We start from the raw sequence: 15,644 nt of genomic DNA on the forward strand, positions 1-15,644 counted from the left end.
TCCAGAGGCACTATCACCATCACTGATGGGTTCAGCACTGGCCAGCGGTGGGTACATCTTGGAGTCAGCCAGCATTGGTTCCATCGGACATAGGAAAAGTTTCTAGTTGCTCCCCACAGAAGCCACACCTGTAGCCCACATGCTACTAAAACCTTGCCACTCAAACCTAATATCTGTACACAGCCTGGTGATGTTTTAGACTGATTGACTTCCAGTGCATTTCAGCTATAAATTTGTTTGGGCTGTATTTTATTTCTCAAAGGCAAATATAGGAAAATGCTTGCAATCCTGTTTGGTGATACTCTCTGGAAAATCTCAGTCCTATTATATCTTGTAAAAGGTAAAACAGCAGTAGGAAGAAGGTGAAAGGGTAGTTGTTAAAATGGCTCAGAAGGGTTTTCTGCAGGAGCAGAAAGTGATAAGCAAGTAACAAGAGAGTTTAAAAGATCTATCTGTGCCCTTAAATGCAGAATGTGAACTTTACGTATTGGGGTATTACCCGCTTAATATCATGCACATTGGAATTTTAAGTTGTGTGTGCAAAGGAGGAGTTAATGCTGTGATGTCATGGGAAGCACTTGATTGTGTAATGTTATAGTGCAGATGAGCAGCAAGTCTAAGAACAGTGCATTTGTTGACTTTTCTCTTTAATATGTGATGAGACTTGAGTATTCACCTTCCAATATACAAATTTGTATAGAAATAGGATTTTATGTATAATTTATGTAGCTCAAGTAAGTCACCTCAAGTCTTTTCTTCCTAGTTCCAAGAAAATGTAAAGAATCTTTCAGTCACTAGCTAAAATACTACATGCTCTTGATCCCCTTGTTTCATAACACAGAGTTCATTATACTTATTACTCCATTAATCATAGTCTTTTAAAGTGATTTATAAAATACAATAAATCAGTTATCACAGATGGGTCTTTATTTTAAAAAAGTAATGAAGCACCATTTGGTACCTTAGAGCTACCTTGCGATGACTTCTTAATTAGAAATGATCAGCTGGAAACAGCCCTTAAAAAATAATGCAAGTTTTTTCTCCAGTGTTTTATTTTTGTTTCTTGTTTCTTATAACAGATTTTGATAAACCTGACTTCAAGAGAAGCATAGTCTGCTTCGAAGACTTAAGTGTTGGTACTGTTCTGACTGGAAAAGTTGAAAATGCAACGCCATTTGGAGTTTTTGTTGATATTGGTGTGGGAAAAGCAGGTTTGATTCCAGTGCGAAACATAACAGAAGCAAAGCTTTCTAAAGTGAAGAAGAGAAGAAGCCTGGGGTTAGGTCCTGGAGAAAGAGTGGAAGTTAAAGTGCTTAATGTTGATATTCCTCGATTGAGGATAACATTGGATCTTATTCGTGTTTTATGAGAGGGTGTTTTATGATTGAGCCTTCATTTTAAAGGTTAATAATGTCAGCAAGGTTGTGGAGATTCATGCATTTAATGAGTATGTTGAAAATGAACAAATTTTGAAACCTTCAGCCTTGCTGCTTTTTCTTTTTTTTTAAAAAAAAAAAATCTAACAGTTTTTCCACATTTCTTGAATCCTTTCTGTTAATAATTGTTGAAACAGTTTACTGGATTACCTCCAAGCAACCTTGTTATTTAGTCTGCAGTGCAAATGAAATTCCAGTGGACTGTTAGACAGAACTCTTATCTGTTCTGTCTGTGCAAGATTTGCTCTCTCAATCTTTAGTCAGCACTGCACAAGCAGACACATCTACTGCTCCCCTTCAAGAAAACAGCCATTTGGTGTGCCTGTTGATTCTAAAAGAGGGTACCTAGTTGGAGAAAAGTGGTTCTTTTTAAGTTAGTGATGACATCTCCTCAAAAGTAGACTGAAAAAAAGGGTATCTGCTAATACTACTGATGGTTCAGAAATATTTGGCTTTAATTTATTTAAGTAACGTTATTAGGAGGTATGTTTACCTGTCTTATTATTGCTTATTCAGTTATTGATTAACACTCAGATGTACCTTGGGGTTTAAGGAACTTTGAGCAAAGGTGTCAAAAGACATTTATGTTGTTCTATACTTGTGCAAAATAAAAACATTTCTGACCATCTTTTCTCAGTGTACTGGTTCTACAAGTGATTTAACAGTCCTACTTCTCGTTCTTTCCAACACATGCTCCATCAGTAACACTTCAGCTTGAGGATGCACTTGTCTGACCTTCTGAATGGTATGCACTTCCCTGAGCGTTAATACCCGACTACAGTCCATGGCCTGATGTTGTTCCTGATTTAATAAAATAGTTCTAGTATGTCTTCAACTCCTTTAACTTGACTTTTTTTTTTCCATCTGTGATATAATGTTTTTTTCTGCTTGTTTTGAGTGGAGAACAATTTTTCAACATTTGTCTTCACACACTATGCTTGTGAAGGCATGATTCTCCATAAACTTTTTGCTGTTTGTAGATGCTTGCAAAGCTTTTCTAGACTTCTGTTTCAGTAAGAATGCTCATTGTTTTCTGCTAGGAGTGCCTAGCACATGAGGTTTGTTTCTCCCCCCTGGAGACTTTTTGTTTTGGTGTGTTTCAAAGAGTTTACCAGTTTGGCCAAGTTTGGAAATGACAGTCAGTGGTATAGCAGCAGAAGACCCTCCATCAACAGCAGATGTATGTGGCCTTCCCAGGGAATTTTTGGTGTATTGGACATTTATTCCTTTGAAGTAATCAAATTTACCTGTAAATTGGCAGAAACTCCTGTCTTTAGCAAATGAGCATAGACAACACCTATAGTGAGTGTCAAACATCTTTGGTGACAATGTTTCTAACTACAAATGTACAAAGCTGTTGGTGCAGGGACTATGTATTAGTCAGGGAAAGGTTACCATTATTTATCTCCTAACTGTGCTTTAATTCTCAAAATTAAGAGTGAGCTGTAGACAGTGTGTTTGGAGACTATGGAATTATTAAGCGTATTCTGTGGCATCACAGGGAAAATGTCATCTCTATGTCTTTGAATTTCTTTAATCACACCAAAATGGGAAGTTTATGACTACCAATGTCTTCAATGTCTGTAGCTCTGCAAATGTAATCCCATTATTTGTCAGCTAATTCAGTGTCTTAACCACTTCCCACAAAAATATTTTTTTCTTTGCAGGTTCTTTTTTTTTAATCTCTGCCAGAACATGGGCATAATAACACCCTAATGAGAGTCTAACAAGCATGAGTATATGTTCATATGACCTTCTCAGGTTTTGTCAGATCTTTGTCTAGAGATTTTAAAATTATTCCTTTGTAATCAGTTTTCCTTTTGAACTCTTGTGGCTTTCAGATTTCTGACATCAAAGCATCAAGACTGTTTTCTCTAATTCATCTCCTTTCTCTAATTCATCTCCCCCTTCAGTTTCTAAACCAAGAAAAAATTACTATCTGGGTGCTTTTTCCCATTTCACTATGGAGTCCAGTCTTCTGTAGTCCTTAAGAGTGATGCCTCCAAGATTTAAAACAAGTGAAAAATATCCTCCATCACAACCTTACTTACATGTTTCAAAGTACAGTTTCTCAGGGGAAGATTTTAGTGAGTCTTTAAGTCTCGCTAAAAGTTTTACTTTTGCCTCAACCTGTAGGTTCAGGCATCCACTCACTGTTCCACCTCCCCACAAGAGAATCCAGCCCATTGATCTTAGCTGACAATCTGCTTTTTCAGTCCCACCCTCACTCAAATAGTCTGGTATTTTGCAATCACCTTCCTCCGATATGCAGACCCATAAGAGCTTCTAAAGATTTCCTGTGCTTTAGATGTTACACAAAGGAGAAGAATTCTACCAAACAAGATGGCACTTGCATGCCTGGCTGTAGTAATGCAAATCAAGAGTTTAAAAGCAGCCATTTGTTTTGGTTTTATTCCTGCCTCGGGCAGTTTTAGACAGCATATATCAATTTTCCAGAAACTTGTCAACCTCAGGAATGATTTAGTATGCTGTTAAACATAATAAAATCAATAGGAAAACAAATAGAATTTCCATGAGGAGCAGACGGTTGGAGAAACTTGTCCATATGGCATATAGACATGCTGGAATTTGGGGCTTTGTGGGGTACTAGTGTTAGAAAAATAGCATACCAAGCAAAGGTAATGCATAATTCAGGAGAACAAATAATCTCACAGCTTTGTGGTAGTGCGTCTTGAACTTGGTGTCTGTATTTATTTAACAACAAATACACTTAGAAACTCTGCCTGGAAGCTACAAACCAAACATGAATCATATTTGCCTAATTTCAGAGCTTTATATAAGGAGACTCACCTGCTCTGAAGCAAGTGATAAGTTCTTGGTTCAGCCTGAATAGCACCTTTGCTTTTCTAGCCTTCCTGAATGTAATTTATGTAGCTACATGGCTTTACTTAAGGACACTCAACTTCAAAACTATCAGTCCTGTAAGAAAATAGAGGAAACCAGTTGATTACTTTAGACCATGTTACTCTGTCACTCTCTTTTGTTCAAGGTTTCCTAATGAGCTGTGAGGGAGCTGGTGTCTCTCTGGATCTATGTAAAGTCTAGGCAAGTCAGTAATTCCATTCCTCCTCATTAGAGACCTAGAGGGTTGAGAGCACCTCAGTTTACTGATCCCAACTGTTTTTCACCCTCCTCCCAGGCATGTAGAATTTCTAAGAGTTAAGTGTTTCACCTTGAGAAATCCTTGTGAATCCGTACTCCATAAAGTTTCACAAGTAACTGATATGTCTGTGTTTCTTACAGCGAGCCTCAGTGACTAGTTTTTAGATAACTTTGGTTGCCCGTTTCCAGTCCAGCCTCAAAATGGTCCCTTTAATGAATGTTGCAACTGTATGCCAGCTACAGATGCCTCCTGGCAGGAGGCGGTTGAAGAGTGTTGCATATTCAGAGGTGTCTCTAGGAGCTGACCACTCACTTTGTTCTAATCTATGTTGGAAATTTGGTTGGATATTTTTCCAGATGGACATAAATGATAAAGATTTTCTGCAACTGATGGTAATTTCTAGAGAGCTGGAGTTGAATAGCAAATCAAAGTCTGTATTGCACCACAGACTTTACTACAGCTTCTACAACTTGGAGATGAACAGTCAAAATTCTTCAGTCTAGGAGGGACCAGTGCTGGAGTATTGCTTCTGTGTGAGCTTGTACAACGTGGTTTGCTGCTGTTAATCAATCTGCTGGCTTCAATTCTGTTCCTGTAGCTCTCAGGTCTCCCTTGGGTATGTTCTAGCTGCATTAAGAATCCTAAGAGATTCTCCACTCTTTGGAAGTGAGAGAGGACTGGTGGCCATGCCCAGAGCAGGATAGCTCTCATCACATTGAGAACTTTAACCAAAAGTTCAGGGTAAAGCACTCAAATCTAATCTCGCCAGCTCTGTCCTTGACGAGGAGCTAACAAGCTTTTAAAATTGACCTGCTTACCCCTTGTTTCACCGGTTAGAGCTTTTACTTTATTCAGCTTGTTCTAGAATTGAAGAAGATGAAGACATGTTCAACACCGCGGTCCAGTTAATATTATTGGGAACTTTTCTTTGTTTTGTCTCTGTCTCTTGTTCTCCACAGGGAGCAACAATGAGGGGAATACACAGTAAACTGTGGAGTCATATGTTTTCTTTAGCTTTATTAAATCTAGTTGAGTTCAGGCTTTTACTTGTTGTTTGGCTTCAACAAGTAATCAGGAGACCACCACTTCAGAAAAGTCAAAGTGTTGTTTTTTCTTTCCCTTACATACCCATTTATGCTATTACACATGTATGTTACTAAATGAAAAGTTTTCAGTATGCAGTCAGCTAACCTGGAGTTTTGTGTTCTCATATCTCACCATCAGTCAGGTTCCTAGCAAATATTATGCCTTTATTTGTGGTCAAGCTGCAAATAATTTTGTGTGTGTGTGACTCACAGTGAGGTATGTGGAAATCATGTCATGAGAAGAACTATTATGTTTGGGGGTCATTTACAAAGACTGAATAGAAGTGAAATCTTAGGGAAGTATTTTCACCTCAGAATTGAATGTGTGGAAGAGCTTGGCAGAGAGCGGAAACTGCCACATACCAGAGGCTGTATATTGGCACTGTGACTGCTTTTTTGTGTGTTGAGAAGAACGGGGGGTTAGGGTTAGGGTTAGGGTTAGTAGCCCAGGTATGTTAATCTTCAGTATGTTTTATGAGACCTTGTGTTTTCTAGGACACACAATGAATGATAGTCTAAGAGCTGAAAGAAACATCTTCCAATATTTTCTGTTCACAGACTCTTAGTTTATTGTGTGTGATGATATGTGGGCACTATTGATGGAAGGGAAGGGCAGGTGGTAAAGCTTATGAAATGAATAAAAACATTCAAAATTACATAAAAGGAAAATGTCTGCCTGACAGTAAGAAATCCTTGACAGTCTCTGTCACAGTCTGTTTCCCACATTTCAGAATATTAAGCTTCTCACTTGGATCAAGTTGCAATAGTGTGTTTCTTGGGGGAACAACATTGCTTTGCCTGCCTTCCATTTCTTGCAGACTTTACTGGACCAGTGACAATCTGGCGCTTTTTAGAGACCAACAAAACAATGATAAAAAAAATGCCTCCTATGGGAGTGGAGCTTCAACTCATCTCCAAAACCAAGATTGCCTGCGGTCAAAACCTTCTGAAAGAGTTCTGCTCCTTTTCCAATAGAGGAGGGGCCTCCTCAAGTCTTCTCTTTGCTGAACAGTGTATCAGCAGTTTACTGTTACTTCTCTATGCCAGTCTGCCAGTCCTTTTCCTTTTTTTTTTTTTTTTTTTTTTTCCCCCCCCTTATGCTCTGCAGTGAGTGAGTTACTCCTAGGTAAACCAGAGAACTGCAGAGCTTTATTTTCAAATGTAAGTACAATTTCATTATTTCAGCATATGTTCTATGTCCTTTAAATGTAACTTGTATCTGGGTTTGTTGTGAGAAATACTAGATACTTTCCTTGTAATCAGGGTGACAGTTATGGTATTAACTGATTTGGTGGTTATCAGATCACAATCATGTGGGAAGGCATAACTCTACGGACTGTCTGTTCAGGGAGAACTTCATATTGTATGGTCTTTACATGTGGGAAAAGGTAATAAAGGACTGGTGCTTAAATTGACAAACCAGGCAGTTGAAAGCTGGGAAGTGTTTAAGGGTGTCCTTTGGAGTGCCCATCCTCTGTACTAAGCGAGGCATGGGTTCCACAAGAGAGGTGTTACGTGATTACCTCATCTGAGGTAAGGCAATGGTGTAGTTCAGGGGTTCTAAACCTTTCCTTCAGCATGAACCCCCTTTAAATATCTTTTGTGGCCATGGACCGCCAAGACTTAATTCAATATTTAAAGCACTAGACTGCATCAAATATTTATTTAAATTTTCTCATGAAGGGTCATCAAATTTGGAGAGAAGGGGAAATAAGTTAGTCTGTTAATGCACACACTCCTATTACAATATCTATTGCAATGATTCCATATGAATTTAAAATAATAGCATTACTCTTTTTGCTCAAGTGGCCCATTTTATGGTATTTTAATGTGCTAATTCTGAATTTGATGCCAATTTTTACATTCAAATTTGATTGGAAGTTTTTACAATTCTTCTCACCTCCCACCTTGTTTGTCTGTGTTCAGTCACCATATACTTTTGTTTACAAGTCCACAGCCACCACTTGGAGGAACAAACTTCAGCCCCATTGTGGCCCTAAAGAGGGCTGTTGGGTTTAAGAAAATGTCTTTAAGAGAAAAACCACCTAGATAAAGTGGGTCCCAGCAACCATACTATCACATCAGGGCAGGTGGAGGGGCAGGGCTTGAGTATGAGAGGAGTATTGAGGGGAGGGGGCTGTGGGAAAAGGAGGCACTGTGCTTGCCATGGGCCAGACTAAATGTTTCCAGGCTGGACATTCCCCACCCCTGCGTTAAGCCTTTGTGAACCCTCTGTGACAACATCGCAGCCCCCCAGGGGTCTGTAGACCACAGTTTGAGAACCACTGGTGTAGTGCATATCCATAGCATAACTGTAAGAGACCATGGATAAGTATAAATGGTATTTTCTAGCTTCTGATTGCTTGACTTTGCAGCCTGAAGGAAGGTCTTTTTCCAGAGAAATTAAAATGTCCTTTCCTGTCTTGCTCTTTGAATGAGACTAAAAACTGGTTAGAAGCAGAAGGTAGGATGGCAGCCCTGAGTCCAGTTTCCACTGCGTTCAGTCTCGTTCCATCACAGGCATCACAGCATAGGATCCCTTTCATAAGCATATTGAGTCAACTTTTAAAACCCATTTGGCAATGTTACCCAACAGAAGCTATTGATTTTATTCTGTCTATTAAAAATAAATAAATGGGGAAAACCCCAGCCAAACTTAGACACACTGTCAGTGAACTGGGATTTCAATTGTATCCAAATGGGAGTGTGACTGTTCAGATGGGATTTACATGAAGGTGGTGTGTTTCAGCACAGGCGAAGCTGCACTTCAGTAGTATCAGCTTCCTTGTCAAATCCACAGAAGCTAACAACGTGGACTGTAAAAGTAGTGTTAATTACAATATTAATGGTGTTAGCATTTCCCACTGAAGCATTGCTGATCATAATAAAATGAGGGACCTTGGCCTTGGAGACAGACTTTGTTAATTTTGTATTGCATGTAAGCACTTACAGCATTCCAGGAGCTCTTCTGTATCTTGATGAGTATAAAAAAAGTATAATTGTAGCTGAAAAATGAAGGACCAGTATACTTGTTGCAGGACAAAAATATAAATATGTATGTCATCTTTGTTCCATTATTTCATTTCTGTTTGTAAACTATGTTCATAAACAAATCTATTTTGTATATTTCTGGCTAATTGCTGGCAAGAAAGACATAAATATGTCTAGAAATGGACATGCAATAAACGAACTGTCCAGAGTTTTTTTAAAAATGTATTTTTGGTGGTTTTAAAAATAGGATGGTTTTGGTCAGCAGATCTTCACTCTGCAGATCAGAAGATCAATGTGCCAAGTAATGCTTTTTTCACATTTCATTTGGTTGAGGGTGAAGTTCATAGTTTTCTACTAGTGTAGAAAACAGAGACAAGATTTTTGTTTTTATTTTCCTAGAACTATCTATGGGAATTACTTATTTAAAGGGTTAGTTAAATGAAGCTGCACCTTAGCAACATCTACTCCAGACTCTGGTGTATTTTCTAAATTTTTCTTTTATCCTCCCAGTGGCTTTAACACTTGTAAAATTCTGATGTTGCATACTTCTAATAGCATCCTAAGGGAGCAAAGCTCATCTCACCAGTAAAAATAAATAAATAAATAAAAAAGGATGGAGGGGATGGAGGCAAGAGGCACAAGTGTACTGTGTTATTTAGGTATGTGTTGTGTTCCTACTGTATCCTGCAGAAGCACCTTTGTTATTTTTTCATTCAAACTCAACTAAACAGTACTTCACTAAAATAATTCTTGCAGGCGATTATACCAAATGGAATAGGAAAATTTTCCTAAGTAAAATGTTATCAATGGAACAGAGATTGTCTGTTCATCATGCTTGGAATATATTGCTTTGTCTAACAACTTGCCCCAGCAGGCTTATAATTGTTCTCTCTCTGAAGACCCTCCCAGCTGCAAGACCTGATTGACGGAATCTGTGGGCAGATGCACTTGCCAGACTCCAATAAAGATGGGGCCTTGGGAAAATCTAAGGCAATTATTGACGGGCAGCAATCCACTAATCAGACAATTTCAAAATTAATCCCACAGTCCCTTACTGTATTAGCTTTCCTCCTTGTTTGTATTTATACAGCAAATTCATGACTTCAGTGAATACTCTCCCTTCCAGCCCAATTATGTCTCTCTGAGGGTATTAAATTAAAAACAGAAGAAATATTGAAAGTGGCTTGCAATTAGTTTCGTTAAAGGATGGTATGGCATTTGCAGGCTGGAGTTCTTAATATGATGCTTGATAATAAAAGTAAACAGGATTTTTTTTCATCGTGCAAGCAAGGCAAGTATTCCTAATATGCCTTGTTATAAAGCGGCCTATATATAATGAGAGAAAAAAGTGATTTGATTTTGGAGTTTAATTATATTTTCATAAAATTCTTCTAGAGTAACTGACAAGTCCACAGTGTCTCCAAATAACGTAAATAGATTTTGGTTTGTGCATTTTGATTTATCTTTATCTTGTTTTATTTTGATCACTTTATAACACAAAATTGCATTGCATTTGATTATAACCTGCCTTTTAAGTGAAGGCTGATCCAAATAGAACATTTCTTTCACACTGATATGAAATATAGAACCATCTTCATGTTATGAGACTGTTTAAACATGAGTCACTGCCTAGAGTCCTTGGTCATGAACTCTGTATCTCATTCTTTTAAAATTTGGAATTCTGTATGGAGTTCCTGCAGTGGCTGAAGAGTTGTTCCTGCATATCTGAACCTGAATATAGAATTTATTTTTTTATTATCAAAAACATGCAACCAAAGAGAGATATCACTTTAAAGGCATTATTTTGTATCTTTGCACTGCAGATGACTATTGGCTTGGGTAGTAAGAGCACTGTGCACTTCTACTGTTTGACACCTGGTAGGAAACACACAATATTATTTTTTGTTTATTACTGGTCAGTTTGCTTTCAAGTACAGAGGAATGAAAAACCAATGAGCCAATCCACTGGAAGTTGATGGGCAAACTCAGTGTGCGTGTGAGTTGAAGACTGCTAAACAAGTGCTAAAGCCACTGAGAGAATAAAAGAAAAATTTAGAAAAGTTGCTAGAGTCTGGAGTGGATGTTGCTAAGGTGCAGGTGCTAACTGTCAAAAGTGTAGAAAGTATTTCCAAATTGAGAAATATGTGGGGCAGGGATATATATGATTGAAGAGGCTTAGGCTCAAACCCTTCCTGGGTAACTTTGGTGGGTTCAGCCAATTTCTCTGTATCTCAGTTTCCATCTGTATGCCACCTTGAATAGGTGCAAGGGGGGGGGAATGATGTGAAAGTTTTATTGGGTTTTATTAAAAGTATAGAATTGGTATCATTTTCCAGTATAAAGAATAAATAATTCTGTGACAGCAGAGCTGGTTAAGTCTTCTCATCAGCGCCACATATATTTACTAAAAATATAGTGATGAACATGCAAACTCATCTTCTACTTTGAACAAAAAGATTGAATGAACAGTGTCCATTTTGGGTTTTTGTAATCAGTCACAAGTTTGGATTGATTCACAGGCATGGAGGAGAATTCAGGGAGGAGTTATACCTTAAGTAAACTAGTTTCTGATTATTCAAATGATTTCTCTAACTCTCTTTCCAGAGCTATGCAGTCACTTGTCATGGAATAGGGCTACGATATGTCAAGGAATAGGACTAAACCACACTTGTATGGTTGGATACATTTACACAGAAGATGCAGCTCTGGAGACACCAGGGTACAAGTTCCTTTATACTCTAGTGTCTAGCAGTGTGCCTGCAATGATGCCAAGCTGCCTTTCCTAGTGCAAGCAAAATCCAGGATAGAGCTACTGGTAGGCCTTGTTTTATATTACTTTTATTTGATTTATTGCAGAAGTTGTTAACACCCCATAGTTCTTTGAATAAAATAAAACAAGAAAACCTATAAGACTCAGCAACAACATAAGCCAGGGAGCCTTTCGTCTTCATTATGAACTAATTCAGCTGTTGATTACCTAGGGATTAACACCTCCATATATAACAAAAGATGCATTCTGTGAGTAGGAAGCTCCTTAAGGTAACAGCTCGTGCAGTTTGGCATATTTCAGTCTAGTTTAGGAGGACAGATCGTGAAAAGTGGGAGGTTAGCAAACAAGAAATATTATCTAGTTTTCTACCCACCCTCCCAAAGGCATCTTTTAAAATCTGTCAATTCATCAAAATGCTTTCAGATGAAATGGTAAATAAGTGCTTTAAAAATCACAGTTGTTGAGAAAGGAGTACATGATGAACTAATGTCACAGCTCGATGAGCTTAGTGGAGCTTTGCCCTTTACCAGGGGCCTGAGCTTGAAGGTTTCAGAGCCTGAAATCCTTAGTATAACTTAAATAATATTTTAGTAAATGAGTACACCTCTTCACATCTGCCTAGAGCCAACAGATCACGCTGCTATTCATGGTCATTCCTTTGTCTTCATTTTTATATGTGCAGGTGGATTCAGAGCACTGGCTTTGCATACACTACCAGCTGGTGACAGCTTTTGGCTATGGTTGACCTGGGTTAAGTTAGAGCTGGTGACCAAAAAGTAAAAGTTGGTGTTACCAAAGCCTGAAGTTATTTGTTGCCCTTTAGTGGTTGCTGGTTCTCAAGCAGCAACAATTAGGTTTGTGTGGCACAATAAACAAAAATAGTAAGTGCATTCATATGGATAATGTAAAGATTAAAGCTCTTGCACTCTCAGCTGCACGCTGAATAGTTCACGTTTTTATATGCTTTTAAATAAGAGAGCTGCGTAACTTGACCCTCTAGTTGAAAGGATGCAGAATCGCTATACTCCCATCTGGATTATTACATTCAATTTAGGCCACATGAACTCCTGTGCTGAAGGTGTACATCTAAGAAAATGGTTGCGAATTGAGCGTGACTTGCATAAAAGAGCAAGTTGCACCTATTCTCTCTTGAAAAGCATCTGCTTTTAGTTAAAATCACAGTTGGCTTGCAAGCCAGCCATGGGGCCCCCATCTTCTTTTCTACATCACCCCACATTCACATGCTTAATATACTAGTAATTTTATTATGGAGCTGTGGTCAAGACTCTATGGCTAAGGTTGCAACCAGGTTCTTTTATAAGCTCTGTTTTTTGTCTGCCCCACTAGAGCTTTCACTAGGAAAATTGACTTGAAAATTGGCAACATTCACTCTGCACTTCATATCCATATATTTACATTCTCAGGCATTTTTAATTGTCACGCTCTCTGCTTTACTGCTCTTTCAACTTTAATGTTAATTATCGGTCTCCACTTAAAATTAAGCCTTTCTTGGTGTCTTTTAATTATAATAAAGCCCTAGGCACTTGGGTTACTGTGACCACTGCATATTACACTCTTCTTGGTTGTGGCCTTCAGTTGCCTTGGTATGGCTTATTTGTGGACTAGAAGCTCTTTGACTTTTCACTGAATTCATTTGAGCATGTTGAGGGTCCCAGTCTGCAATTTAAACATCTTCCTATTACTGCAGTAAAAATAAATGATAATAAATGTTCAGACAATTTCACGGGCACCACCTGACTCCAGTTGAAGCTGATAGGGGAATTTCCACCAACATCAACAGGACTGGTGTGCAGCTGTGGCTTATTTTGTAAATGACTGTGGATGCTAACTCATCCTACCACCTAAGCTAAACCAGTGGTGTTTCCCAAGCATTGTTTCCTTATCATTGTAAAAACTGAAATCACATCTTCTGGCAAGATACTGAAAGTCTGCACGCTTGAGTGTAGGGAGTATGTGTGTAGCAGAGTTGATCACTTATCACTGGCAAAGTTTGTTTTGAAAATTATGCTGAATTTGTGGAAGTGTAATGCAAGTAGTTCCTTGTTTTCTTTTTTAATTTACTTTTCTCATCACTTTTTAAATGCAAAATCCAGCTTTGCTGACAGGAGCTAAGTAGTGGTAGAGGATTTGCAAGCAGCCAGTTGCCTCTGGCACCTTAGTCTGTGTTCCAAAGTGATTTCAGATTAAAGCAAGGTAGTAAAGTCTCAGTTTAAAATGTGGTAGCTGTTGTTATTCCATAGGAGGAGGAGGAGATTTTTCCTCTTCAGTCCGGTCCAGTTTCATGCAATTTCTGAATAGCTATTCCTGACAATGTATAGGGAAGCTGTCAAGAATCCTATATCCAAAAGTGACTTAACAGCATCCAGACCTCTAAATAATTTACATTTTCACATTCAGCATCCTCAGTGTATGAAACATTATTTAAAATGAAGCAGGATCTTCTAAGTGCTCTACAGTTTTTTTCAAATTTTTACCTAGGTTCTATAAATACATAGGCTCTGCAGTCAGAGAGATTTAAAATTGGTGAGAGGCAAAATCATCTGCAAGAAACAAGAAGTCATTTGATATTTTTAATGGAGATCTGATGAAGGCCAAATATTGAAAAACAAAGGGAAACAGAAGAAAATCTGCTGCTAGAAGAGAGAGAACCTATTCAAAATAGGGCTAAGAAGGTGATGGTGAAGATGGTAAGGGGAGGCAAGTCTGAAAAAAGCATGAGATGTGGAATGGGAGACATTTCCAGGCAAAGGCAGAATGGATAGACATGAATGATCTTGGGAGTATTAGTTTGGTCTGTAATACCTTATTTTGAAAAAAGTATACTTTTTAAAAAGTATATAGATTTTTCTCCTATTCCACTGGATGGTTTGACATATTGGTTATCTCATTTGTGCAAATTTCTCACAATGAATTAATTGACTTAATTGCAATGACCTGCAATTACTTAATTATTCAGACCTGAGACCACAGTAACTGTAGCTTCAAGCTTTAAACAAGCCATGGTATTGTTAGTGATGCAGCAACAAACCACACATTTGCCAGAGAAATTTAGGAAGTGCTTGGGCTGTAGTTGTAGCTGGATGATTCCAGAAATCTCCCTCAAGAAGGGCTTGAGGAGTACGTAGAAATTTGCCGTTCCTACTTAAATGAGTATAGCTAAATAGCAAAACTCTCTGGAAATTCTTTTTTCAAACTTGGTGTAGTTCACTGCTCTGATCTGAAAGATAGTATGAAGTAATAACTGTATTACTTCCAGCCTATTGATTGAGATGGTACGTTCCCTGTCAAATTGCGCATTGTTTTTTTGAATGTGGGAAGTCTTCGCATGTTCCTTGAAAGCAAAACCTTCTGCAAACCAAGAATCTGGAATATCTTTATTGCGTACCTACCACAGAGAGTTGTCCCTAGTCTACTCTGCAGAGAGGGTTTGAGATAGACACATCTCTTTAAAGATCAGGCTTTTTAGGAGGCTGCACAGTGAAATTTGCCTCATTGGTTTGTTTGCATGTATTGCACTTGTAAACTTAGTGATGCATATATTAAAATTCATATAACTTAGTATGACGCTGTTTACTAACTTCATGCAATATATATCAGTTTAAAAAATCACTCACATTATGTGTAAATGCTAATAAAATGAAATCCCTTAGCAGTCAAAGGAATTAGCCCATATATGAGTGAAATACCAAGGCAGGTCTTGTTATTTTTATGAAACTGTGAATAATATAAGTATCCAATTGATAAAATTTTATTAAAGCTGACAGCCCTTAAGTAATCTAAGTGGTAAATATTGAAATGAAGTTTCAACAACACTGCAGTACCAAGGGAGGCCTAAGGCAGTAATAAGGATTAAACAATGATTTAATGTTGTTCCTTGGGGGTAGGGATTGTTGTTTTAATGGAGAGCAAAAGCTCACTTCCTTCTAAATAATTAAACTGTGATTTGAGAAATTGATCTAAGGTAGTTGTAGTGGTTTGTTAAGTCCGAAAGAGATAAATAAAGGCAAAGTGTCCTGGGGCAAGGGGAAGTCAGGGGAGAGTAGTGAAGAGATAGTTTTGCAGGATAGATTCATGACAAGTGTCCCTTGGGAAGGGGAAAGCTGGCAATGAGCATATTTTATCTTTTATTTGTAATGTAAACAGACTTATGCTGCCTGAGGCTGGGTAATAGCTAATGAGCAGGGGGTTTCCGTGGGGTGCAGATTTTATTAGCACAG

The 15,644-nt window shown here is 38.1% G+C and overlaps 1 protein-coding gene across 1 annotated transcript in view; it reads left to right on the forward strand.

The window, feature by feature from the left end:
- Positions 1-2,062, forward strand: part of SRBD1 (S1 RNA binding domain 1) — a 130,941-nt gene extending 128,879 nt beyond the window's left edge. Inside the window, exon 23 of the mRNA XM_026846115.1 lies at positions 1,080-2,062. Coding sequence (XP_026701916.1) covers positions 1,080-1,369 — 290 coding nt within the window. The 3' untranslated portion in view covers positions 1,370-2,062. The remainder of the gene's footprint in view (positions 1-1,079) is intronic.
- Positions 2,063-15,644: the final 13,582 nt, after the last annotated feature.

This window comes from Athene cunicularia, assembly GCF_003259725.1.
Source record: "Athene cunicularia isolate RWA chromosome 3 unlocalized genomic scaffold, athCun1 chr3_part1, whole genome shotgun sequence".
NCBI classification, from domain to species: Eukaryota; Metazoa; Chordata; class Aves; order Strigiformes; family Strigidae; genus Athene; species Athene cunicularia.